The 27,491-nt window shown below is 43.5% G+C and overlaps 1 protein-coding gene across 2 annotated transcripts in view; it reads left to right on the plus strand.

Moving 5' to 3' along the window:
• stt3a (STT3 oligosaccharyltransferase complex catalytic subunit A) overlaps positions 1 to 20,890 on the plus strand; it is a 67,459-nt gene extending 46,569 nt beyond the window's left edge. For both annotated transcript variants that reach the window (XM_041174532.1, XM_041174531.1), the window contains 8 exons: positions 2,420 to 2,511; positions 4,665 to 4,820; positions 7,435 to 7,623; positions 8,845 to 8,961; positions 12,734 to 12,836; positions 15,353 to 15,541; positions 17,613 to 17,728; positions 20,602 to 20,890. In XM_041174532.1, the coding sequence (XP_041030466.1) occupies positions 2,420 to 2,511; positions 4,665 to 4,820; positions 7,435 to 7,623; positions 8,845 to 8,961; positions 12,734 to 12,836; positions 15,353 to 15,541; positions 17,613 to 17,728; positions 20,602 to 20,640 (1,001 nt within the window). In that variant the 3' untranslated portion in view covers positions 20,641 to 20,890. The remainder of the gene's footprint in view (positions 1 to 2,419; positions 2,512 to 4,664; positions 4,821 to 7,434; positions 7,624 to 8,844; positions 8,962 to 12,733; positions 12,837 to 15,352; positions 15,542 to 17,612; positions 17,729 to 20,601) is intronic.
• Positions 20,891 to 27,491: the final 6,601 nt, after the last annotated feature.

The following is a 27,491-nucleotide window of genomic DNA, read 5'->3' on the forward strand; positions in this document are numbered from 1 at the left end:
TTAGCCTTTTTGATCATTTTCTGTACTTGTAAATGACACTTTAATGATTTATGTACTGGAAACCCAGGTTTCTTTGGACCCTCCACTGTTTCTAGCTTTGTGCCATTTGAAAGTCCCCTGTTCTATTCTTTTAGATCCAAAGTGGATGACCTCATATGAATTTGCTTACATGAAATCAACTTGCCACAGTTTTGCCCTTCACTTTGTCAATTGCCAGGATTTTTAGGAGCAGAGATTCCCTTCCTGCCATCCAAAGAGTCCCCAGCCGTCACTACTTATTCTGCAGCCATTTAACACTCAAACAAGTGTTAATTGGCTAGAGGCAGGACTTCCGATCCTCATTCAGGAGGAAGTCCTGCCTCAGAGAGCTGCAGCTTTCTAGTCCCTGCAGCTGCAGAAGCTGCAGTGGACAGGACTAGAACTGCAAGCAGTCCCCAGAGCCTAAGTCCCGAGAGTCAAGGACCAGATAAGTTTTGGGGGTCTGGGGCGGCCAGAGTAGGTGAGGCCTGGGGGCTTGGTGGACAGAAAGGGTTTGGGGTGTTGGTGGAGAGGTGGGGTGGGAGAGAGGATCTGCAGGGATGGAGTTTCTGGGAGGGGTGGGGGTGCACCCGATGTTAATAGGAGGCTGCTGATGGAGGCACACCCCACCACTCCCTGTCCGAGTCCGGAACACGGTTTTTTTGGGGTGCCCCCTCCCCATGTCCTGGAGTTTCTCCAGGCAGCCTGAAAATTGGAAATAGCTCTTCAGTGGTCAGTAATTGGCCACTTAAGGGCCTCAATTGTGGCAGGCCTAGGCCCCGCCCATCCAAGTGTAAAATTGTGGAGAGGTCAAGGTGAGTGGGAACTCAGGAATGGCATCTGAGAAATTTTATTCTCACCACCGCCCCACCCCCAACCTACAAACCCACCTGAGGAGGAACATACAATTCTGCCAAATACCTTTTTATGTTATCCTTCTATCTGTGGTGCTTACAATGCTGCCTATCTTTGTGTCATCGGTAAATTAGGATATGTGCCTTTCTATTCCACCATCCAAGTCGTTAACAAATAAAACGAATTAACACAGATCTTTGTGGACCACCACTAGTCTCATCCTGTGGATTAGTACCTTCTCATATTCCTACTTTGTCTCCTGCCGCTCAATCAATTTTCTAACCAGGTCAATAATTGGCCCTTAAATCATTGGACTTTAGCTTATTAAGTGGTGTAACAAAGGATTAAATGCCAGTTGCTGTAACTACGTTGTAGTCTAAAAGACTAAAAGTCGTACAAGTACAATGTCTCAAATGTCTAAATAGCCAAGTGGTTATGGTACTGGGTTTGTAACCCTAAGATCAAGAGTTCAAATCTCACAATGGCAAAACTATCAAGAGTTCAAATCTCACAATGGCAAACTATGAAACAATGTAACTTCATCTGAAACAGATGCAAACAGGTTTACTCAAAAGAGTATCAAGAGTTCAAATCTCACAATGGCAAACTATGAAACAATGTAACTTCATCTGAATAGGAACAGATGGAAACGTGCTTGTACTCGAAAGAGTTACAATGTCTCAAAGCCCGCAACCTCAGGCCTGAAGCCTTGCCGGATTTCGGGTCCGGCATTTCAGGCCATGGGTGGTTTGGGGTCGAGCCGGGACGGGTAGGGTCAAGGGTCACTTGGAGCACGGGAATAGACCAGCGCACAAGCATCACCGTACCGTGTAAATGTAGCATCCGGCTGAATTGTCCAGGTAAATTTTCTTATTTCACTCAATTCAAATTAACACATGGCACATTCTAAAAATGTCCGGTTTGCAGACATCTCTGGTTTTTGGACAACCGAGTTTGAGACACTACTGTAGTATTTATTGGAGAAATTGGCGTTTTTTCCCCCACCTAAACATTCTTGGGTTCTTCAGCTACCAAACCACTCACTCCCTCGTTTCCTTGGTAGTGCTTTGATGTAGCTGAGTGGCTCACTGAATCACTTCAGCAAGTAATTAAGAGTCAACCCCATTGTTGTGACACTGAAGTTACATTTAGGCTAAATTGAGCAAAGTCAGCTGGTTTCCTTCCTTTGTGAGCCAGTTGGTTTTTAAGGCATCAACATAATTGGGGGGCGGGGGTGAGGAAGGTGGAGAACAATCACTTTTAGAGATCCTACTTATTTTCAGTATTGTTTTTTTTTTAAACTCGGTTCAAATTCTAAGACTGTCACAGTGAGACTTTGCCTCATTCTAGGGGTTATTTGTCCAGACTCATTGGCTGTGAGGCACTTCAGATCATGTTGAGATCACAGAAGATGGTATTGAAATTATCTTTAGTTTCTTTGTTTTTCTGTGTGAGTCACGAATCTGCAACTTGGGAACAGTTTGTAAGTATTGCACGGCTTAGTTTGTGTCTGACTGCACTATTTTCTTTTGCTTTCCTCCTGCAGTCGGTTTGTACTATTGTTTCAACAACTTATCAGATGCCAGGATTTTCATCATCATGTACGGTGTCACCAGCATGTACTTCTCTGCTGTGATGGTAAGAATTTTTCCAACGCATGTACAGTGTTGCCAGTGAGATTCATTGAGAATATTGGTGAAACGTTTGCACTATGAACTGAGACACCTGAATCCAGCTCGATGCTCCTGCTCTCTAATTAAGCATGTTACTAAAAAAAAATAAACACCAAGGCTGGGTAGTACCATGAGGCTGTACATCAAGTCCTGATGACTACAGAATTGCCACATAGGAAGCAGTCTGAGGTGATGGAGTAAAGGATCACGCTTGGTGTACTGCATAACGTTCAAACGTAGCAATTGTGATTTAAGAACATTTCCTCCTCCTCTAGTGCATCGGTCAACAGGTCAAAAAAGCCCAACAACCCTTCACAGCTATAAGTTATTCACTGAGGCCCTGATTTTCCCAGTTGTTTCTGTTTTCTTAACTCTAATGAGATGGTAAATCCCTGACCTGTTGTGTGTTTGTTTAACACACTTCATATTTTAAAGTTAAAACAAAATTTTCTATGAACTGCTTTGAAAGGAGCAACTAATAGGGTCAAACTCTGTCACTTGTTACCTCAACACTGTGACATTGTGTTTCATGAGTCCCTTATTTTTCTAAAGAAAAAGGGAGAAGATAAAACAAAACTGCTGTGGTTCCCAGTTAGGAATTTCTCTGACATGCTCCAAGATTCACTCCTGTTTCTCCTATCTATTTACCTGTTCCTTGCAGTGATTAACTCAACGGTACACCTAAAAGCAGCCAGTCCTTCAAGCCAGCGCATTGAACTTGCCACACCATGCACTGAGACTTATACTGCCATGCTTGTGTTTTAATGAGGAAGAAATAACGTGCAGTGTGTGCCTATATCCAGTTGTAGTGCCTGCTTATTACCTGAACTACATTTCTGTTCCAAATTCCATCTATCTGTATGCACTTGGTTAGAAAGCAGTTATGCAAAGCTGGTTCTTATGCAAAGCTGGATTTGGGTGTCACAGTACATTCATATGGGATATGTTGTGGTGCAGCAAGGTTTAGAGGGGTACATTTTGGCCCTCCTTGTTGCCCCTCCTTGTTCAGAGTAAAATCATTGCTTCACCAGAGTTTTGTTTGACATCCCTATGAAGCTATTGATTTTTTTCCACACTCGAGCACCATCAGATCGATGCCTCTAAACTTTTAGGGGGGAGGCAGTGGCATAGTGATAATGTGACTGGACTTGTAATCCAGAGGCCTAGGCTAATGCTCTGAGGACACGGGTTCAAGTCCCACCACGACAGCTGGTGGAATTTAAGTTCAATTAATTAATAAATCTGGAATTAAAAGCTACTCGCACTAGTGGTACCATGAAACCATCATTGACTGTCATATAAATCCATCTGGTTTACTAATGTACTTTTTTAAGGAAGGAAATCTGCTGTCCTTACCTGGTCTAGCCCACATGTGACTTCAGGCCCTCAGCAATGTGTTTGACTCTTAACTACCCTGTGAAATAGACTAGCAGGCTTCTCAGTTGTACCAAACCACTACAAATGCAAAAAGGAATAAAACCAGGTGGACCACCTGACCTTGCATTGTGGATATGCCTACACCAATGGATTGCAGCAGTACAAGAAGGTGGTTCACCGCCATCTTAAGGGCTATTAGGCAACAAATGAAAAAAAATTTTTTTAAATCACAATTACGTTTTGACCACATACATCCTACATGGACCTTTTTGAAAATAGCAGGACACGATGAAATCTGCTTCTCCAGCAAGTAAGGTGACATCCTGGAATATAACAGCCTGCAGTCCACCCAGTGGAGCTACTTTGAAATATTGTGCCAGTAATCTCACTGGATCAGGCCAACAGAGAAGGACTTAATATTCTCCCTGGTTGATATGGAAAGGTCAAGTAAAATTCTGGGTCGGTCTGACTTATTCCGTGAAATGAGGTAGTACATTGAGTAGAAACTACACTCTTCCTGTCAAACGTCCATTTCCTCTAGATGCTCATTTGGCTTGATCAGTGCCCCAACCACTATCCAGCTCCACCCCTCTGGCGCACTGTGTAAACAGTATGTAGATAGCCTATACTGCATCCTCGTCATAACACCTCTGGATACAGATCCAAGAAGTGTTCGGGAAAAATGTATCAGCCAGTCTTTTATCTTTGTTTTTCATTTGCATGTTTCTCTTATCTCCACAGGTTCGGCTTATGCTGGTCCTGGCCCCAGTGATGTGTATACTCTCAGGAATTGGTGTTTCTCAGGTGCTGTCAACTTACATAAAGAATTTGGATATCAGCCGTCCAGATAAAAAGTTAAAAAAGCAGCAGGATTCCACTTATCCGATTAAGAATGAGGTATGATCCTCATCAGCCTCTGGGGCAAGCCATTTGCTGCACTAACCATGTTGTTAAAGTTACACTAACAAACTGCTCTGATGGCCAAGTGGGTGAAGGCATTGCCGGTAAGCTGTTTCACTAGGATGTGCTGAGCTGGCTGATCCTGGCTGAGGCATCAGGTGGAGCATTACAACTGGCATCAATGCCCCAAGACTACGACATGGAAATTCAGCCATATTTTTAGCTGCTGATCTCCATCCAATGATAGCTACTGGATTTTGGGTGAGGATGGCAGCAGGCTGCACTGCCGGGGGCTGTGGACTGGAGCAGATTGAGCCATGGGTGAGGATGAAGTGAGCCATGATGCTCTGTGGTCATCACTGCCTAGGCTTACACATTAAGGATAGCCACCTGAGCAAGGTAGCTAGTTGTGACTGATATTGCCCTGATTATTCAGTTGTTAACTGCACTGGGCCATACTGATCAGAAGAGTACCTAGTTCCAAACTCGCTTCTATATTGAGTTAGCTGATCTCAAGCGGGATAACAGTAGGAGTATTTGCAGTTGCTCTGTACATCCTCCAGCCTTTAGGAGAAAAAAAATCATAGAGGGTTCCAACTTCTGCTTGACCACTGTGGATATCAGATGTGATGACAATTCCCTTCACCACTCAGTTCGCTCCATGAAGGCTGGCTGTTTGGAAGTGGCACTGAAGTGCTGTCACCGCCTATATTCTTCCATCAGCCGGCCTTCTAGAGGAAAAGGGAGACTGCGGGGGTGAGGCACTGTATCAATATCAATCTTAACAGAGCTCCAGAAAAGCACAATCCATGGCAACAGCAAAGGTACCTGTAGATCAGACAGTCTGTTCCTCCAAAAAGACTTTTTTTAATTCATTCATAGGATGTGAGCATCTCTGGCTGGGCCAGCATTTATTGCCCATGCCTAATTGCCCTCAAGAAGGTGGTGGTGAGCTGCCTTCTTGAGCCGCTGCAGTCCATGTGGTGTCAGTACACCTACAGTGCTGTTAGGTGGGGGAGATCCAGGATTTTGACCCAGCAACAGTAAAGGAACATCGATATAGTCCCAAGTCAGGATGGCGTGTGTCTTGGAGAAGATAGTGTTCCCATGCATCTGCTGCCCTTGTCCTTCTCGGTGATAAGAGGTCGCAGGTTTGGTAGCTACTGTTGAAGGAGTTGAGGAAGCATTGAAGAAGTGAGGCAACAGTAACCTGAAAGCCTAAGCTACAAGTTTCAGTATGTTATTATTAGATTGATGATCATGTAATTAAGTGCAAGAACCTGCTTTGCCAGTTTCACACCCACCAACCTGAACACAGTGCCAGTTTGACTTAGATAACCCAGATGATATGTGTAACAAAGAATTTGATGGATAGCTTTTAATGTAACAAAGCTACAAACACAATTAAAATTTGGGTGTAAGGTTGTGTGTATATTCCAGAAAATCTTTTAATCACTCAAGTTAGCACCATCCGGACAATTAGTTTGATCAGTCCCCTGCAAATATGTACCTGGGTCAGTGAGTTTGAGCCTTACAGCAGCATTTAACCGTACTCAATTGCAGTACTGAGGTTTGTGCATTACTAGAGGTGCTGTCCTCCAGACCAAGTTGTGTCCACTTGTTTAAACGGATGTTGAGCTGTGTATTCTGTTTGATTGCCATTAATCAATGCCAGCAGTGTTTTTTTTTTAAGGAAATACTGGTGCAGTTTAGTTTCATAACCACCATTATGTTCTCAAAGTGATTAATTAGGTGAAGCGCTTCAAGGACACATACACGCAGAATTTTCTTGCAGTGATCTTTCCAAGTTAGCTGCAGATAAGGTGGCAGAAAACAATTTTGCTTTGTGCTTCCCTTGGTGTTCAGTTACTGTGCAGCTTCACTGTCACCTGCTCCACATCATTGCAACCTCTCCTTTACTTCATGGGTTTGGAACAGGTACAGGCTGTAATTTCTCAGGTACAGTCTGAGGCATCAGTCAATGTGGCAATAAGGCCACTACATTTGGCATTTCAGCGTTCCTGAGTTAGACAGGGAATGCTCAACCAGGACTCCAGCCCTAATTTCTGGAAAGTGCATGTGGGTATTGGCTGATGATAGCATATGGACTGAAATGTAACCTGCCAGCAATTAATATTTATGACTGCCTATGAAGAATAGCCATTGAAGGTGGTAAAGCTGAAGTGGTAGCTCTACAGGGTGCTGTCATTCATACAACCTCTAGACACCTCTTTTGTTATTTACTTGTTCTATTACCACTCCCTTTAGTCTTGCACCATGAACCTTTTTGTCATTTAATCTCTCCTACCCTCCACCTTATCAAAGACCTTTCTTTCTGTTGTTTACCTCACATGCCCAACCCCCCCACCCCCAGTCCCTTTTCACTTGCCTAAAACATTTCTAATATTTTCCAATTCTAATCAAAGTTCATCAACCTGAAATATTAACACTCTCCCCACAGGTATTGCCAGATCTGCTGAGTATTTTCAGCATTTTGTTTTATTTCAGATTTCCACCCACAGTAGTTTGCATTTGCTTTGGAGAAGTTTCTGTTGTCACTGGCCACAATGGAAGCATTCAATAACTTTTTCTGTAATCTGTTCTCATTTAGGTAGCGAGTGGAATGGTGCTTGTAATGACCTTCTTCTTAATTACCTACACCTTTCATTCCACCTGGGTGACCAGCGAGGCATACTCCTCTCCGTCCATCGTGCTGTCTGCCCGTGGAGGAGATGGCAGCAGGATTATCTTTGATGACTTCAGGGAGGCTTACTACTGGCTCAGGCACAACACCCCAGAGGTAAGGGCACACCTATTGGCTGGATTCAGACGAGATCGGCAGAAGCCAGAAAGCACACCTCTGCTGGCTCCCTGTGTGAAGCAGAATGTGCTTTGTGCAAAATGTAACTTGTATGTTGGTAATGTAGGAATGAAGAACGATTAGGCCTCTGTTACAAGCTCATAGACTAGCACTTATCTAACTTGTATCTGCTAAGCTTGAGTTCTTTGAATAATAGTATTTAGTGCAGGATACTCGTGCTGAACCATTTAATGTTCTCGGAACCCTCTGTGCCAATGATTATCCTAACTTCCACACTTCACTCTTCCTGTGATCATACTGATTCTGTATCCTTTGTCAGTGATTTGAAATACACCTTCACTGTTGACTTTCGTAGTTTTAAAAAAAAACAGATCTATAGGGTGCAGTAACCCAGTGATTATAGTGCTAGACTAGTAATCCAGATGTCATCAGTTCATATCCCTCCTGGACAAGTTGTGAAACTGAATTCAATAAAGAAGAGAATTAATGAGCTGGTACCAGATTGTTTAAAAATAAATATCCTTCAGGGATGGGAATCTGTCAGCCCTAAGATAAAAACAAAAAACTGCAGATGCTGGAAATCCAAAACAAAAACAGAATTACTTGGAAAAACTCAGCAGGTCTGGCAGCATCGGCGGAGAAGAAAAGAGTTGACGTTTCGCGTCTTCGTGACCCTTCCACTCTTTTCTTCTCCACTGATGCTGCCAGACCTGCTGAGTTTTTCCAGGTAATCCGTCAGCCCTGCCTGGTCAGGCCTACAAGTGACTCCAGACCCACACTATGTAACTGAATGCCCTCAGGGCAAATGCAGATCTGTAAATATTATTTTGCTAGTGTAGCATGTATCACCAAAAGCAAGAAACCTTTAAAAAAGAGCTTTTTTTTTAAACTCTTGTCATAATTTTCCAGGTTTTATTCCTCTAATTGTCTGAGGTTTTTCCTATTTTTCTGCCCCTCCAGAGCATAAAACAGCTCCAGTTGGAGTGAGGCATATCTATGTTATGCAATAAGGTATTGCAGTTAAGTGAAACAGGCTGGATGGAACATTAGGTATTTTCCTACCTATTGTTCTTTATATGTTCGAGTTTCTACCATGGTGTTGTAGAGATGACTTGTGCTGCTTCAAGAAAGCTGGTGATGTGGGCTAATGGAATTTCCCTTCAGTGCTGGCTTGTGCTAAATTGACCCTGCTTTTTTCAGGATGCTAAAGTGATGTCTTGGTGGGATTATGGTTATCAAATCACAGCAATGGCCAATCGAACCATCCTAGTGGACAATAACACCTGGAATAACACTCACATCTCCAGAGTTGGGCAGGTGCGTATCTTCAGAAAATATACTTTCAGTTCAGCAGAAACCACACCATACACCTACTGAAGAGGGACCAGGAAAAGCATATTGTAGGGTGCCCACTTTCAGATTATATGGAACTTTTACAGACTTTCGCAATAATTTGTCTGATGTTGGTGTCACATTTTTCTCTCTCGTTCTTTGAGCAGTGCAGCAAGGTGGGCGTGTGTCCCGACATCATTTTGCACAATTTCCCTCTAGAAAATAAACACTACATCAGCTGGAAATCCAAAAGAGCATCAAACCCACTCACTGTGTCGTACAATTTTTTGAGGATTGCCCTGCATCCCAGTTGACAGGTCTTAACCGTGTTCACCCCAATTCCCACACTTCAGGTCTCTCTCTTTTCCCTCCCTCCTGGAATCAGGGTTTGGTTTACCCATGCCCATTTCTGTTCCACCAGCCTCTACATTCAGGGGATCATCCTTCGCTATTTCCATCACATCCGGTATGACAATATCTTCAAAAATATTTTCCCCCTCCCCGTTCAGCACCCCACCCCCGCCCCAGTATCTTCTTGTGCAAACACAGGAGATGTAACCAGCACTTGCCCTTCTGCCTCCTCTTTTCCCACTGTCCAGGGCCTCAAACACTCCTTTCAGGTGTGACAAAGCTTTACTATTCAATTTTGTATGCTGTAGTCGCTGCTCACGATGCAGTGTCCACAACATTGGAGAGGCCAAATGCAAGCCCGCAAGCTTGATCCCAAGCTTCTGGGCCTGAATTTCGTGCTTGGCGTGTGTGCCAAGTCAGCGAGCCTGGAAGCGGACACAAAATGTGCTTCCGTCTGCGATTGGCCCCCAAACACAATTTCACACTGGCTGGCCAATTAACGGCCAGCCAGCGTGAAACACGTGCTGAGAAAGCCTCAGCGCTGCCAAGAGGTGCGGGAAGAGGGCGGGCACTGACAAAAGTGGTGGTGCAGGTGGGCATCTCTAGCGAGCTCCCTGAAGGCAGAGAGCTGCTGCGGTGCTGCATCAGGGAGCTGCAGACCTGTAGAAATTAAATGAGAAGACAAAAATACAGCAAACTGTGTCTATGTAACACATTCAAGCACCTGACAGCAGCATTCAAAAAATATCAGTCCCCAGATATCATTTTTCAATATGTTTCACCCTGGACATTTCATCCCACCCTTGGGTGAGGCTTCATTAAAAACGGGCTGCCCTTTTTGCCTGTGCGACGAGTGCAAAATTGCACGGGCAACATAAAATTGTGGACAATAGGGTTTTCAGTGGCCTTAATTGACCTTTTAATTGTCGTAGGGTTCAGCTCCCACTCCCACGCGTGCCCACTGACCTCAGTATTGTCCGCGTGTGTGATGACGTCAGGATGCACGCCCAGCATCATTTCACTTGCATTCGGGTCGGACACGTGCCCACCCGATCAATGGAAGATTCTGGCACTGGTCACCTGTCAGCTTTAATTTTCTGCCCCACTCCCATTCTGTCCTTGGCCTCCTATACTGCTTTAGGAATAATAGCACCTCATCTTTTGATTAGGCACTTTACAGCCTTCCAGATCTCAACATTGAGGTCAACTGTTTCAGCTCATAGCCACCACTGCCATTTCTTTCAAGCAGATGTTGGCAATGATGCTGCTTTTGCCATTTACCCCTTCTCTAGAATCTATCTTTTGTTCCTTTACCTGTCCCATTACCATCCATCTCCTTTTGCCTTGCACCATCATCCTTTTTGTCATTTAATCTTTCCTACCTTATCACCAGCCTTCCTTCTATCTGCTTTCTTTCATCCTACCCCCTCTTTCTCTGTCTCTGTACTGACTTAAACCTGTTACATCTTTAATTTTTTCACTTCTGATGAAAGTTCATTGACCTGAATCATTAACTCTGTTTCTTTATTCGCAGCTGCTGCCTGACCTGCTGAGCATTTCCAGCAATTTTTGTTTTTTTGCTTAAAGCCATCCAGTACCCTGCACCCAAAATGCCACGGCTCAGAAGTAGCACCCTCACCTTTGAGTCAGGAGGCTGTGGACACAAACTCTTCCTGAGGCTTGAGGGATTAATCTAGGTTTGCACTCCAGTTGAGCACTGAGGGAGTGCTGCATTGTTGGAGGTGCTGTCTTTTGACTGAAATGTTGAACAATGGCCCCCATCTGTCCCCTCAGATGGGGTTGTAAGAGTGCACAGCACCACTTGAAGAGCAGGGGATTCTCCCTGGTATCCTTGTCAACATTTATCCCTCAACCCACACCTAAAATATACAATTTAGTCACTTACTAGTTGCTACTTGTGACAGAATTTTGTGTTTTTTTGGCTGCCACATTTCCTACATTACAACAGTGACTTCATGGCCACAAAGTGCTTTGGGGGTCCTTAGGCTGTGAAAGATGCTACATAAATGTAAATCTTTTTTTCCCTGTTGGAATTTCCCAGTCCTGGAAACATCTCATAACTACAGCAAGCCATTATATACAGCATTTATTAGTAAATGCAAGACTCTGCATCAGATTTTGCCTTTACACTGTGCTGTCTAACATTGGTTTGTGATGTACAATAAAAGTTTAATTCTCTGGCTCTTCCATGACTGAAAAGCCAGAAGATGCAAAATTTCTAATTTTTATTTGGAAAATTAACTAACTGAAAAATTAACGAGCACTAACAATGAAACTGAAAAATTAATGAGCACAGACAATGAAAATGAAAAATTGGAAATTCATGTGTCTAAAATAATCTTAGCTCTTGAAAATTTCAATTAGGTTACGTAGTTCAGTGAAATCAGTATTCTTGGCAAACAGGTGACTGTTATGTCTCTATAATGTTGCATTTTTCTGTCCCTACCTCATCCTGTTCCATTGATGCAACCAGGCCCCCAAATTGAACCTTTCCAACTCCTCCCTCACTGGCATCCAAGTTTAACCCTTTCAAAACTCTGCCATTTCTCCCAGCCCAGTGATTTCAATACCATTGGCCTTATTTAAAAACTCCTGCTCATCCTCATCACATTCCACTCCAGCCTCACAACCACCAAGTAACACTTTGTCTGCACTCATGCCGTTCTGCCTTCTGTCTTTGCGCTGCTATGTGTCTCCCCTTCTGGCCGATTCTTAATGACAGACCTTTCTCGGTCCCACCCTCTGGAACACCCACCTTGTACCTCTTTGCCTTGATCCTTCCCTCACTGCAAAAACCTAGCTTTCAACAGATTCTTAAATTGTCTATCTTTCAGTCCAAATCTCTCCCACCTGAAGCGTCTTAGGATGTCTTCCTGTGTTATATCACAGGTGCAAGACCAGAACTGGCTTTGCCCCTGGCCAATCCACTCCAGGCCTGCACTGTTCTCTCCAGCCTTTACATTCTTAAATCCTCTATATTGTTCTAACTCTTACACTCATCAAAAGCCTCCATAAAGCTTCTCACCTTCAATCACCTCCACTGACTCTTCTCCCTCTTGCTAAAGTATCCATTCTCCCCAGTGTTAAAGACGATATTTAATTGGAAATTGACAGTCCAGAGCATTGCTGAGCCACAGCGTAAATTCATCTAATGCAAGACCTGGTGACATGCATTAATAGAAACTCTGCAAAGGGAAAACCACATTTACCTGATATCCCAATAACATAACCTCAGAAGGCAAGATATTAGAAGATGTACATGTTCTCACAGCCACAGAAGTGTGGGATAGAATTCTGACCAGACAAGGGTAGAAAGAATTAGTGAAATATTTATCGATATTGCATCCAAATGTTATTAACACTGGGTATATTTATTCACTATTAGGCAATGGCTTCTCCAGAGGAGAAGGCCTACGAGATCATGAGAGAGCTGGATGTTAGCTACGTATTGGTCATTTTTGGTGGTCTCACAGGATATTCCTCGGATGGTAATGTATCTTCGTGTTTCTACATTCCATGATTAGGAACTTAAATAGTTCCACAGATGGTGGCTTCAAACTTAGAAAGCATAAGAATGTAAATAGCAGGAGTAGGCCATTTGGCCCCTTGTGCCTGTCCATCACTCAATAAGATCATGGTTGATCTGATATGTGGCTTTAACTCCACTTTCCTGCCTGCCTTCCATAGCCCTTGACTCTCTTATAGATCAAAAATCTGTCAAACTCTGGCTTGAATATATTCAATGACCTAGCCTCCACTGCTCTCTCAGGTAGACAACTCCAAAAATTAACAACCCTATGAGAGAAGAAATTCCCCCTCTTCTCCAACTTAAATGGGAAATCCCTTATTTGAAACTCTGACCCCCTAGTGCTGGGCTGCACCATGAGGAATCCTTTCCTGTCCTTTCAGTATTTACCCGTTCAAGCCCCCTGTTTCAATAAGATCATCTCTCATCCCTTTAAACTCCAAAGGTTATAGGCCCAACCAGCTTAACCTTTCCTCAAGACAACCCCCTCATCCCAGGAATCAACCTAATGAACCCTCTCTGAACTGCCTCCATTGCTAATATACCTACAATAAGACCAAAAAGTACACAGTACTCTTTGTGTGGTTTCACCAACACCCTGTACAGTTGTAACAATACTTGCCTACGTTTATACTCCATTCCCCTTGCAACAAAGGCCAACATTCCATTTGCCTTCCTGATTATTTGTTGTAACTGCATGCTAACTTTTTGTGGTTCGTGTATGAGGGCACCCAGACCCCTCTGTTGACAGCAATCTGTAGTCTTTCTCAATTTAAATAATATTTTGCGTGTTCTTCCTATCAAAGTGGACAACCTCACATTTTCCAAATTTTTGCCCTCTTGCTTAACCTATCTAATATCCCTTTACAGACGCTCTGTCCTCCTCCCAACTCACTTTCCTACTTACCTTTGTAGCATCAGCAAATTTGACTACAATAGACTATTCCTTCATCCAAGCCATTGATATAGATTGTAAATAGTTGAGGCGCCATCACTTATCCCTGAGGCACCCCGCCCGTTATAGTTTGCCAACCTGAAAATAATCCATCTATCCCGACTCTGTTTCCTGTTGGTTAGGCAACGTTGATATATTATTCCTGGTATCATGAGCTGCGGGGAGGCAGGAGAGTAAAGCTTCAACTTGAGCCTGGGGGTCTGGAAGTGAAAGCTTGCTAATGGAGGTCCCTCTTCAAAATTACAGTTGATGCTTCATCGCAGTTAACATGCTTGCTCTGTCCTCTTTTGCTGCAATTTTCTGGGAGTCTTGAACCCTCATTACCTTTTCTCCAATGACCGTTCATTCTATATTAAACCAGGTAGAGAGATTTGGCAGACTTTCTGTCCAAAGAAGGATACTGTAGTCCCACCCTTACTTGATGTCCATATTTCAGGATGATCAGTTGGATCAAAAATAGGAACTCTGCTAGTTTTATCCCCTTTTTGACAATGTAGTCAATTGTAATGCCAAGCCATTGATCAGGCTGAAGTTAATGGACTTGGTACAGATTGAGGAAGGAATCTGGGAGCATCCCCTACTATAAAGGAAGAAAGGAACTTGGATTTGTAAAGCACCTTTTCATTGGTACCTTATCTTGGGAGGTCCCTAAGTACTTCAAAGTTACTGAATTGCTTTTGAAGTGTCCTCACTGTTTTGTAGGCAGCTGCATGTTCTTGTACGGCTCAATGTTGCACAGGGCAGCAAATTAATTCCTTGTGCTGTTTAAGTGCATAATAGCATTCTTGTTTCAGAAGGTAGATTTTACTGCATGAATTTTAAAAAACTAAAAAACCTGGATTTACAAGTGCATTATTACGTGGAAATCTCATTTGAGACCGAATCATTACTAAAGGAGCAGAAAAGGAGGCCATTCAGCCAATTGTGCCAGTGCTAGCTCTCCACCTGGAGTCTCTTATTCTAATCATTTCCCTTTTCTGATATAATATTGTACTCTTCCTTTTCAAATGCTTATTGAGTTTCCTCTTCGTTATGCTGTAGCTCTTGAATGCTATTAAGAGGCAGAAGTAACAAATAAAAGGAATTAATCAGCAGAGTGGGTACAGTAATAGATCCTTGATTCCTCACCAGTATTTTAAAATGACTCCAAAACAACAAAAATCTCAAATCCATTGCAAATCCTTATAGTCTTGGCCCACATGTCCAGAAAGGCTTTTATGTGAGAAAGGCAAAAGAGGGAGTCTCCCACTTGCCAGCAGCCTGTAAGTGTTGGAACAAGAAGCTGAGTAAACAATATATGCTACCACTCTGGTTATATGCTGCTTTTCACTTTGTTGGATCCAGGTTTAGACTGAAGAAGTCGAAACATCAGAATTATAAGTATCTGGATTCCAAGTGAGCTTCACTTGGAATTTCCATTTTTCTGGTCGACTGTGGAATTAAAGGCAACCTACATGATACTGGGCAGACTTTTTATTTTTAAACTTCACCTGTTCCATTTGTGTTTTTTTTTTCCCCTTTAGATATAAACAAGTTTTTGTGGATGGTGAGAATTGGGGGAAGCACAGACACAGGCAAACACATCAAGGAGCACGATTACTACACCCCGACAGGAGAGTTCCGTGTCGACAGGGAGGGCTCCCCCGTCCTGCTCAACTGTATGATGTACAAAATGTGTTACTATCGCTTTGGCCAAGTCTACACCGAAGCAAGTGAGTGCCAACGATGCGTGTCTTTTAATGTGTGTTGATGTGATTTAACTGTAGCATCAGCGCAGAGTTTACCCTTTACACCAGCATTGAAATCAGAATGGAATTGAGCCTGAATCAGGAGTGGGGGCCTCGACCCATGTCGTAATGAAGAAAGCTGTATTTATATAGTTCCTTGTATGCCTGCCATGTTTACAGCCATGATAATACTGCTTGAATGTAGTCACTATTGTGTTGTCGGAAATACACCAACTAGTTTGCACACAGAAAGATTCTACAAACAGCATTGAGATAACAACCAGATAATCTGTTTTACTGATGTCAGTTGAGGGATAAATGTTGGCTTGGACAATAGGACAAATTTGCTGTTTCTTCAAAATAGTGCTGTGGGATCTTTTATGTCCACCTGGTTTAATATCCTGTACGAAAGGCCACACCTCTGACGGTGCAGCACTCCCTCAGTGCTGCACTGGACTGTCAGTTTAAATTAGTTCTGCTGAATGAGGATTGAACCTACGACTTTATGACTTGAAGGTGCTAACTGATCCACAGCTGACATTAACAAATAGAAGTGAAACTCCAATGAAGAAGTAGTGGTCTTGTTTTTTCACCGAAGAGTCGGTGTTTTGACACCCAATTCACACACTGCATTTATCACTAATCGTTTAGTATCAATGATCAGTAAATGTTGACGATGGTTGAGTAGTGAAACAAGCAGGTAGGATGTATTTATAAACTTCTAAAAGCTGACACATTCTAAAATATGTTATCCATTGCCGACCTTCACCTAAGGACATTTTACATGCACACATCGATGTGAGGAATTGTATCCTTGATATGCTATAGCAAATCTGCGAATGTGTTTCATAAGATATTGAAAGGTGAGAGTCACACCTGCACTGGGCTTTCAGACTGACCTAGAGTCAGGGGCAGGGTTGAAAATTCAACTCTTCTCTCCTGGGTAAGCACTAAACTCACCGTGAAATGTATTGAGGTGAAAGCAGCCAATGGACTTGGCTGTAATTCTGAAACCTGCAGCTAATAATAGGGAAACATGGGGTCTGGAATGTTAAAGTTGCAATCATGTCACAATGAAATGCAAGCTGTAGTTGTGAGAGCAGCTGTTACTAATTGGGAAAAGATTAGGCCATTATTCTTAAGTATCTATAAGGACCGGTTTCCACTTGTGTGGGGAAATTTGTGAATAAACTTATGTTAAGGAAGACTGGCTCCAGATTCCTCCTACTCCGCAAATTACAACATGGCATTAAAGGGGATTGGGGCAGAGTACATAAACTGCATCTTGAGTTTGAAGTTCACTCTGAGCACATGGAGAGTACATTCAGAATCGCTGGGATGCATTCTGGCTTTACTCCCCAGCAGTTTGCCCCTGATATAAAGCATAGAAAATACCCCTTCTCCTTCAAAGAACAGATCATTTCATCCAACCTGAATCAAAATTCATTGGAGTCAGTCATTATTATCTCCCAAAGAATTGCTCTGAGGAAGGAGATCGTGGCATAATGGTATTGTCACTGGACTAGTAATCCAGAGATCCAGGGTAGTGCCCTGGGGACCTGGGTTCAAATCCCACCATGGCAGATGGTGAAATTTGAATTCAATACAAATCTGGAGTTATGATGACCATGAAACCATTGCCAATTGTCATAAAAACCCACCTGGTTCACTAATATCCTTTAGAGAAGGAAATCTGCCCTCTGAACAAGGACAATTAGGGAAGGGAACTAAATGCTGGCCTAGCCAGTGACGTCCACATCCCAGGTACAGATAAGAGGCAATGTAAAACTTCCTTAACACAACCTTATCAAGTGTGTCCAGGTTATCTTTTAGTGTACTTGTACTTTACCAATTGACCCCAGAAGACCCTCTCTTTTTCACCTCAACACCCCCTCACCACCCTGCAATGCTGCATCATTCTAATGTTTCGGTTTCATTTTATATGGGTTGCTTCTGAATGCTAAGTTGAGACTGGCATTGGATAGAGCCTTAACAAGGAGTCTGCTGACAAGACTATGTTAACAGTTATGTTAATGATGTCACTGTTTTTCCACAGAACGTCCGCCTGGATATGACAGAGTAAGGAATGCTGAGATTGGGAACAAAGACTTTGAGCTTGATGTTCTAGAAGAGGCATACACCACCGAACACTGGCTGGTCCGTATATACAAGGTAAGTGCTGAAAACAGCTGTGCGCAACTGTCGGGGTACAATAGCTCACTGTTGCAAGGTGACCTCGCTCAGCATTCTGGTGGTTTCAGCTCGTGAGTTGTAGGATTTGGCATCTTCAGTAAAATAGAGAGCGTTGCAACAGCCAAATCAATTTGCCAAGTAGCACTGAATCACCACAGCCTGGGCATCCCAGGTTCAGTCCCCAATCTCTGATGAATTAACTGATCTTGCTCAAGGCCTCAGTACTATAATCTCCTGAGTATAGATGTGAAAAATCTTCGAGCTTCCGCTCCTCGTAGCTGTGCAGCAACTCCTGCAGCAATGCTTGTATAGGTGAATATCAAATGAGGATGACTTGGGATTTGGTTGTTGTGCCACCCATAGTTACGTAGCCTACTGACAGTGATGAATGACTGACTGTTTAAGTGCAATACCAGAGGACGTTTGGCCACTGTGTGAATATAATTCCAGCTCGATTTTGTAAGGGAGGATTATTTTTCAAATATAGCATGCTCAAATTTTTATGGGTTACTGACATTTTTGTACTTGTCTTATGTAACTTTGCCTAAGAGTTTATCCTTCAAAGAGCTGCCTCCTGTCAGTTTTTTAGTTATAACTGTAAACAGTCCAGTGTTAGATGGGCTTGCATGTTTCAAGCTAGTAGGTATCACCTTTTGATGGTGTGGTTGACTGTTTGAGGACAGTGCCTTCAGTGTGTGGTGTGAATGTTGCCCAATGGATCACAATAAATACTTACAAAATATAATTATCAATTATACACAAGTTTTTTGCCATGGGGTTGTAGAAGTGTGGTGCAATGATCCTATTGCAATGCTGCATTTGTCCATTTCTGGGTTGTATTATTGCTGGGTTTATGCATAGAAACATATGGAAGTTGGCAGACAGGAAAAGAGCAGTTGGTCCATGGTGGCTGGAGCTTCATGGCTAAGCATTTCTTCCCTCCCCACGCTTCCATCTGTCATCTAATCTCCTGAGAGGCAAAAGCCCTAATCCTTTAAAGGAACAAATACCCTGGAAAATCCCATTGACCAAGCATTATCTATAAAGAGATTTGCCCTTTATATGATACAATGCCTGCCCCAGTCCGGAACCAGTCCAACTCACTCTTGAAGACAGTGAGTACCCACCACACCCATTGGCACTGCATTCCAGAGGCTCACTATACCCTGAGAGAAGAACTGCCTAACATCCAGTCTATTTCCATTTCACTGAATTTGTGTCCTCTAGGCTTCCCCAAACTGTTAAACTGGAATAATCTATCAATATCAACACTAGCCATGTCATTGTTTTAGTTCGTTCTATTATTTTATAGTCAGCTCTAAGTCTATTGCAAAAGCAAAATATTGCAGATGCAGGAAACAGGGCAAGTTGGCAGGCTATGACCAGCAGAGAGCTGCAAGGATCAGTGCCGGGGCCTTAGCTATTTGCAATCTAAATTAATGACTTGAACATAAAGACTGAGTAATGTATTCAAGTTTACTGAGGATACAAAGTGGGAATACAAATGACACGGGTGGGAATGTAACTTGTGGAGGACATAAAGAGGCTGGCTGTAAAGAGATATAGACAGGAGCAAGTGCAACAAGATAGGGTAACAAGATGGCAGATGCAAGATGGTGTGGGAAAGTGTGAGGTTATTCATTTTGTAAGAATAGAAAAGCAGAATTTTTTTTAAAGGCGTGCAACTTATAAATGCTGTTCAAAGGGACTTGGGTGTGTTCATACAAGGAACACAAAGTTCACATGAAGCTACAACAAGCAATTAGGAAGGCAAATTACATGTTGGCCATTATTGCAAGGAGATTGGAGTACATGAATAAAGAAGTCTTGGTACAGTTGTCCAGGGCTTTGGTGAGACCACAACTGGAATACTGTTTGCAGTTTTGGTCCCTCTATTTAAGGAATATATACTTACGTTGAAGGTGGTACAGCAAAGTTTCATTAGATTGGACCCTGGGACGTTGCTTTCTGGCTTTGCCTCCTCCCAGTGTTGCTTCCCATGCTTGCCTCCCATGCTCTATTCATGCCTTAGCCCCCTAGGTCCGTTTTCAATTGCTCCTCTTCTGGCTGCAGGCTCCTGTTCTGAATTGGCATTGAAGGGCTCCATCTAGTGGCAGAGGCTGGTTAGTACGGGTGGGCCTGAAACTTCAGCTACCTGTTATGACCAACTTCTGCCACTGGAGGGAGCCTGGTCAATTTAAAAGTGCTGTATTCCAGGTGAATACATTTTCTAAATATTGTTTTTTATGTTATATTTCTTTTATATTTAGTGAAATACTTTATTTCGCAAGTTATTTCAGCTAGGAATGCACACTACTGCACGTGTATGGTGTAGTAAGTTAACTTGTACAACAGTTTTTCCGAGCTAGAAATGCCTGAAGGCACCTAATTCCAACTTTAACATTGATCCCTATGGGATAATCACTTGTCTCACTTAGTTGCAGTTTCACCAATGAAACCACAACTTGAACTGAGGACTCCCTGCATTCCAAGCTCCAGAGAATGAGAGCTGATCACATTGAAAAGTACAAGATTCTGAAGGGGTTTGGCAGGGTAGATGTCAAGAGGTTGTTCCCTGGGCTGGGAATTCTAGGGGCACAGTCTCGGGATAAGGGGCTGATCATTTAGGGACTGAGATGAGGAGAAACTTCTTGACTGAATGGGTTGTGAAAAGACTTGATGGGCCGTGTGTCATCTCCTCCTATGAAGTTAACCGTTCGGTTGCACGTTTGAGATTGGTTCACTTAACCTGTGATGCTGGGGTGGAACTGGGCTGTTTTTAAAAAGAAAATAATTGTCAAAGATCATTTACCATTCAGAACTCTTTTCCACATTTTGTTATCTCTCCATAGGTGAAAGATTTGGATAACCGAGGGCTCTCAAGAACGTAAATGACCCAAAGCAGCTACGATTGATGGCAGCACTGAGGCCTTGTCCTGTGAAGAAGAGCTGTATTTTTTTTATATACACTAGTTTGGGAATAAAGGAAGCGCTCGGAGAGTTTGTTTACACTTTGCGTCCTATCTGAGGCAATCTGTCTGAAATGTCCGATTGGTTGATGAATGATTCATGGCAACTGACCAAAACATTATTATGCTGGGCTTAATGTTCTATCCTGGTCAAATAAAGAGTTCACATGGACACCGAGGAGTGGTATGGATTGGTGTACTGTGTGCTTCTCATTCAAGGTGGTTGCGATGCACTGTATGAAGTTTGGTTCTGATGAGTGTGGATTTTAATGTCCTCCTGCTGCCCATATATCTTTTTGCACCCCACCCCCACCCCCAACCAAAGCTTCTAATTCGCTGGTATAGCTTAATTGGTTTATCTGCACTCTGGTCATTTTTTACGTGCATTCAGTGAATGACAGCAACCTATTTGGTCATGGAGGGCATCACAACTAAGTTTGATCCCATCCTCACACATGTGCAGGGGGTTACTGAATCAGCCAGTAGGATCCTTACCACAGACTTGTCACAGGCAAATGGCCAGATTGGCCTACTTCTGTTTGTATCATTCTAGTCTATAAATCCTTGATTCTATCTTTTATTCCCAGCCCAGAAATGTAATACTGCGAGCATCACCCACCTCACAGTTGACTGCATAGAACAGGGATCAAGCTTGGGGGCGCCCCCTGGTCTGTGACTCACTGCTGTAAGCTGAGCAATGCAATTACACTGAGACATTCTTTAATATCCCATCTTATTTTACAACAGGGATGTTTAATGTTTGCAAAATAAATTAGTTTCCCATTAATTATGAGCTAGAAACTGTGGATCAGCTTCAGAGAAATGCTCCCAGTTCAGGCTAAGGATTTCAATTTCCTGTCGGATAAAGAGAGTTTAGTCTTTAAAACGAGAATAGTTATCCAAATAAATGTGGTATGTTTTTCCTTTCTTCTCTCTCTCTCTCTCTTCCCCCCCCCCCCACGCCCCCAACCCCCCCACCACCACCCTCTCCTCCTCCTCCCCCCCCCCTCCCCCCGACACTCTCCTTCCCCACTCTTCCCCTGCCCCAGCTCTCCCTCCCTACTCTCCTCCGCCCCCTCTTTCCCTGACACCCCATTCCCCGCCCCCCCCCCGGCCCCTTCTCCCTCTTCCCCCTACCCTGGCCCCCTCTCCCCTCTCCTCACTCCCCCGCCCACCCCCTCTCTCCTATAGAATTTGGGGAGCATTGTCTATTTAAACCAACGTAGTTTTCGAGTGAAGTCTTGTAACCCGTTCCAGAGCTCGTTTACGTTTGTCTCACTTATGCAAAGAGGCCCTGTGTCCTGTGACTCGATCCATTACTCTTTAAAGTAATTGAAGGGCACCAGTACTGTGTATAACACACACACACAATACAATATAACTGTAGTGTCTGTACTGTAGACCTGACTCTCTCACCACTGAAAATTTGCACAGCCATTTGGCCCATCATGTGTGTGCTAGCCAAAAAAAGAGAAATCCGGCCTAGCCTGCTTTCCAGCTCTTGGCCCGTAGCCCTATAGGTTACTGCCACTGAGTGTGTGAATTCAAGTGTTTTCTGAAATGCAATGAGGGTTTCTGCCTCTACCACCCTCGCAAGCAGCAGGTTCCATCTGGGTGAAAAATTCTCAACTCCCCTCTAATCCTTTCACCAATTATTTTAAATCTATGCCCCTCTCTGTTAAGGGAATTAAGTCCTTTCTATCCGCTCCGTTTAGGACCCTCATAATTTTATAAACCTCAATTGACCCTCCCTCAGCTTAATCTTATCTAAAGAAAATAATCCCAGCCAATCTAATCTTTCCTCATTGTTAAAATTCTCCCATTTCTGGCAATATTCTCCTAACTGTCCTCTCTACTCTCTCTAGTACGATCATATCCTTCCTCTAATGTGGTGATCAATTACCTAGTACTCTAGCTGTAACAACTAGTGTTTTAGGTAGTTCTAGTTTAACCTCCCTGTTCCTGTATTCTGTACTTCAGACAGTTTGAACTACCTTATCTGCTAACCTTTTACCTTCAGAGATCTGTGGACATAGTCCAAGGTCTTTCTGTTCTCTACACTTCTCAGTATCCTAGAATTTACTGAGTTTCCTTTGTCTGCCTTCCCCAACTGCATTACCTGACATTTCTCACTTCGACCCATCTGACCAGTCTATTGATATCTTCCTTCAGGCTACAGCTTTCTTCCTCACTATCAAACAACAAATCATTTTTTAGTTGTTTGTTAGTGCAGAACTTGAGAATTACTGAAAAAAAGAGACATGCCGTTGAAGCTTTTCACCTTACACTCATCAGGACAGAATCACAAGAATACCAAATCTCAAAGAAAAGAAAGCAACAATTCATACTGCTTGAGAAGAGGATGCTGATTGGTTGGCAAGTAGACTCTGATTGGTAGAGGTGTTGCTCTGGGGAATGCACCAGGGTACAGTTAACTGCCAAGCTTTTGTTTAAATTCAAACCAGGCCAGTTGACTCTGGTTTCTCTGAAATCATTTTTTGCATCATCTGCAAATTTATTAATTGTGCCCATTAATGTTGATATATATCACAAAAAGCAAGGGACCTCTGTACTGTGCCCTGAGAAACCCCACTGGAAACTGCCTTCCAGCAACAAAGAAAAAATAGACCATAACCTTTTGTTTCCAACAATTTGTCTACCAACAACATTACCACTGACTGACCGTTACTGTATTCCAATTGCTTATTGGTCACTTTTTACTGATTCCAAGCTTTTATTTATAGATTTTAAAAATAAAATTCGCAAACTGGATTTCTGGTCCAGTGACATAGCCACTACACCATTGTAACCAAATAACCCATCAGCTTAGGTTGATTCATGGTCTATTCAATGAGACATCCAATAATGGATGAGAAATTTTCACTAACAAAATATTGGTAAGATCAAAGCCATTCTCTTCAGTTTCTCTCCCTAGCAACTGTAAACTGAGGCTGTACCAGATGGTACACAACCTTGGTGTTATAATTGACCCAAATATAAGCATCTAACCACATATCCACACTATCTCTAAAACCGCCTAAGACATCTAACCAGCTGACTTCACCCCTGCCTCAGTTCATTTCCTCAAACTGTCAAGCATACCTTTGTTCACTCTTGGACTTGACTATTCCAATATGTTTCTGGTCAGACACCCTCCATAAACTTAAGCTCATCCAAAATTCTGCTGTCCATATCCACTGAGTCTTATTTGCACACAACCCCTGTGCTCGCTGATCCATATTGGGTCCCAGTTGAGCAATGTCTTGGTTTTAAAATTCTTATCCTTGTTTTCAAAATCCCTCCCTATCCTCACCCCTCCCTAGCTCTGCAACTTCCTCCAGTCCTGCAACCCTCCAAGAAACCCGCAATCCTACAATTCTGACCTGTTCCACATCCCTGATTTTAATTGCTGTACCATCCCAAATGACAGATCATATCAAATAGCATGTCTTTTCGGCTGTTTGCAATAGCAGAGTACTAATCAACCTGTGCTTGCAAAACTCAGAACATAATGCCTAGTGTTAGATGTGGTTCCGTGATTGGACAGCAGTTGCTAAACAATCCCAAGTGTGCTAAGAATTACACCAACAACCAATTTAAAATTATCAGTCAGGCTCACAATGTAGCTGACTTACAGTTGCTAGAAGCTACACATATTCATATGCGGGGACCTGTCCTCTGCAGGCAAAAGGGATATGTCTAGACATTGTACCTTTTTGATTAAACAAGTATGGGGGACATAGCTCCCTGGTGCATTGGCTATGGCAACGTCTTCACAAATTAGAGCTTTGAAATTTGGCATTCTTGCATTTGCCCTGGTGAGTGCAGGACAAAAAGCTTTGACAGCATATCTCTATTTTCAGAAATACTTTTGAAGTGTAGTCACCATTGCAACATAGGAAGTGCAGCAGCCAATTTGCTCACAGCAAAGTCCCACAATCAGTATATGATAATGACCGGGTAAACTGTTTTAATTATGTTGGCTGAGGAATAAATATTGGCCAGGGGACTGGCAAGATATCCCCTGCTCTTCGAAATAGTGATGTGGGATCTCATGCATCCTTCTGTGAGCTCAGACAGGATTTTGATTCAGCTGTCATCCGAAATATATAGTGCCACACAATAATGCTACACTCCCACAATACTGCAGTGGACTCTTCCCAGATTTTATGCTCAACTTCCTGGAGGAGGCCTTGAATCCACAACCTTCTGAATCAGAGACAAAAATGCTAACACCATAGCTATCCGTTCGGTTTTATCTGAATAAGCAAAAGCATTGTAGACCAATACCTCCAATCAAGATAAGAAACATTCTCAGCTTTTCACCATCCAGGACAAAAATTCCATTTAATCAACACTTCATTCACTACCCAAAACATCTACTTCCTTCATCACTTGTCTACCATGGTCACATTATTTATAGTGTGCAGTGCAGGACCTTCCAATCATGTGACCTCCACCACCCAGAAGGACATGAGCAGCAAGTGCATGGGAACACCATCCAGGTTCCTCTCCAAGTCACACACCCTCCTGACTTATAGAGCCATTGTCATTGCTGGGTCAAAATCCTGGAACTTTTTTTTGGAAAAATGTACTTCATTCATAAAATATCTGAAAGAACATTACAAAACATTTCAAAATGGTCATCACAAAAAGTGCAATCATATTCAACTTTTCCACATAGATCATGAGGTGCCTCAATGCAATCAATGAATATTACAGACATTTCAACATGGTCATTACAGACAGTGCATTGGTATTCAAGTTATCGACATAGATCATGTTGCACTCAGGTGCTTCAATACAATTATACATTTAGTTTTCACTACAAACATTCCTTGTAAGTCATACAGCCCGAGGGGTCTATACAGTTCTCAGTCCCTCGGTGCAGTATGGCAGAAAGGTCTTAGACAGCAACCCTTCCCCATTGCCCCTTTGCGGCAGCTGCCCCAAGCTTTAGTGCGTCCCTCAGCACGTAGTCCTGGACCTTGGAATGTGCCAGTCTGCAACACTCGGTCGGGGACAAATCTTTGCCCTGGAAGACCAACAAGTTTCGGGCAGACCAAAGAGCATTTTTCACCGAGTTGATGATCCTCCAGCTGCAGTTTCTGTGTGTATCCCTGGGAACAGGCTGTACAGCTCAGAGTCCTGTGGCACAGAACTGCTCGGGATGAACCTCGACAGAAACCACTGCATCTCTCTCCAGACTTTCTTTGCAAAGGCACAATCCACAAGGAGGTGAACAACAGTCTCCTCCCCACCACAGCCACCTCGAGGACAACGTGCAGAGGGGGTGAGACTCCTGGTGTGTAGGAAGGATCTGACAGGGAGAACCTTTCTCACCACCAGCCAAGCTACATCTTGGTGCTTGTTGGAAAGTTCTGGCGATGAGGCATTCTGCCAAATGACTTTGACAGTCTGCTCGGGGAACCATCTGACAGGATCCACAATCTCCTTTTCCCACAGGGCCTCTAGGTCGTTACGTGCTGACCACTGCCTGATGGACTTGTGGTCAAAGATGTTTCTCTGCATAACCTTTTCCATGAGGGACAGGTGGTACACACAGTCCAACTACTTGGAGCATTCCGCGGCAGCGTGGCCAGACCCATCCTTCGCAACACCAGGGACAGGTAGAACCTCAGCACATAGTGACACTTGGTGTTTGCGTACCGAGGGTCTATGCACAGTTTGATGCAGCCACACACAAAGGTGGCCATCAGTAGGAGGGCGATGTTCAGCATGTTTTCTTCCCCCTTTATCTAGAGGTTTGTACATCTTGTCTCTGCGGACATGATCCATTTTCGACCTCCAATAAAGCGAAAGATGGCTCGGGTGGTCGCCATCGCGCAGGAGTCTGGAATGGGCCAGACCTGCGCCACGTACAGCAACAGCGAGAGTGCCTCACACTTGATGACCATGTTCTTACCCGCAATGGAGAGGGAGCGTCACTCCCACATGCCCAGTTTTCTTTTCACCATAGCCACTCGCTCCTTCCGGTTTCTAACGTATGTCCCGGTTCCTCTGAACCATATCCCCAACACCTTCACCTGACAGTGAAGGGGACAAAGGATCGGTCAGCCCAGTTCCCAAAGAACATGGCCTCGTTCTTGCCATGATTTACCCTGGCTCCTGAGGCCAGTTCGAACTGGTCGTAGATGTCGCTCAGTCTGTGCACCAACAGTGGATCCAAGCAGACTATGGTAACATCGTCCATGTACAGGAAGGCTTTGACCAGAGTGTCTCCACCGCCTGGGATTGTCACTCCTCTTATGACCAGATCCTTCCTGATGGACTCAGCAAAGGGTTCTATGCAACACACAAACAGGACAGGGGAGAGAGGGCAGCCCTGCCTGACTCCAGATTTAATAAGAAAGCTTTCTGATTCCCACCCATTGATTGAGACTGCGCTACTGATGTTTGTGTAGAGCAGTTGGATCCAATTGTGGATTCCCTCCCCAAACCCCATTTTGGAGAGCACATCCACCATGTAGGTGTGTGATATTCTGTCAAAGGCCTTCTCCTGATCCAGGCTGATGAGGCAGGTGTCCACACCCCTGTCCTGTGCATAGGCAATCGTATCCCTGAGCAGTGCAAGGCTGTCAGAGATCTTCCTGCCCGGCACAGTGCAGGTCTGGTCAGGGTGGATCGCCAATTCCAGAACGGACTTGACCTGATTGGCGATGACCTTGGACAGGATCTTATAGTCCACATTCAACAGTGAAATGGGTCACCAATTTCTAATTTCCTCCCTTTCCCCCTTCTGATGGTGGATG

The sequence above is a fragment of the Carcharodon carcharias genome, chromosome 25, assembly GCF_017639515.1.
Source record: "Carcharodon carcharias isolate sCarCar2 chromosome 25, sCarCar2.pri, whole genome shotgun sequence".
NCBI lineage: Eukaryota > Metazoa > Chordata > Chondrichthyes > Lamniformes > Lamnidae > Carcharodon > Carcharodon carcharias.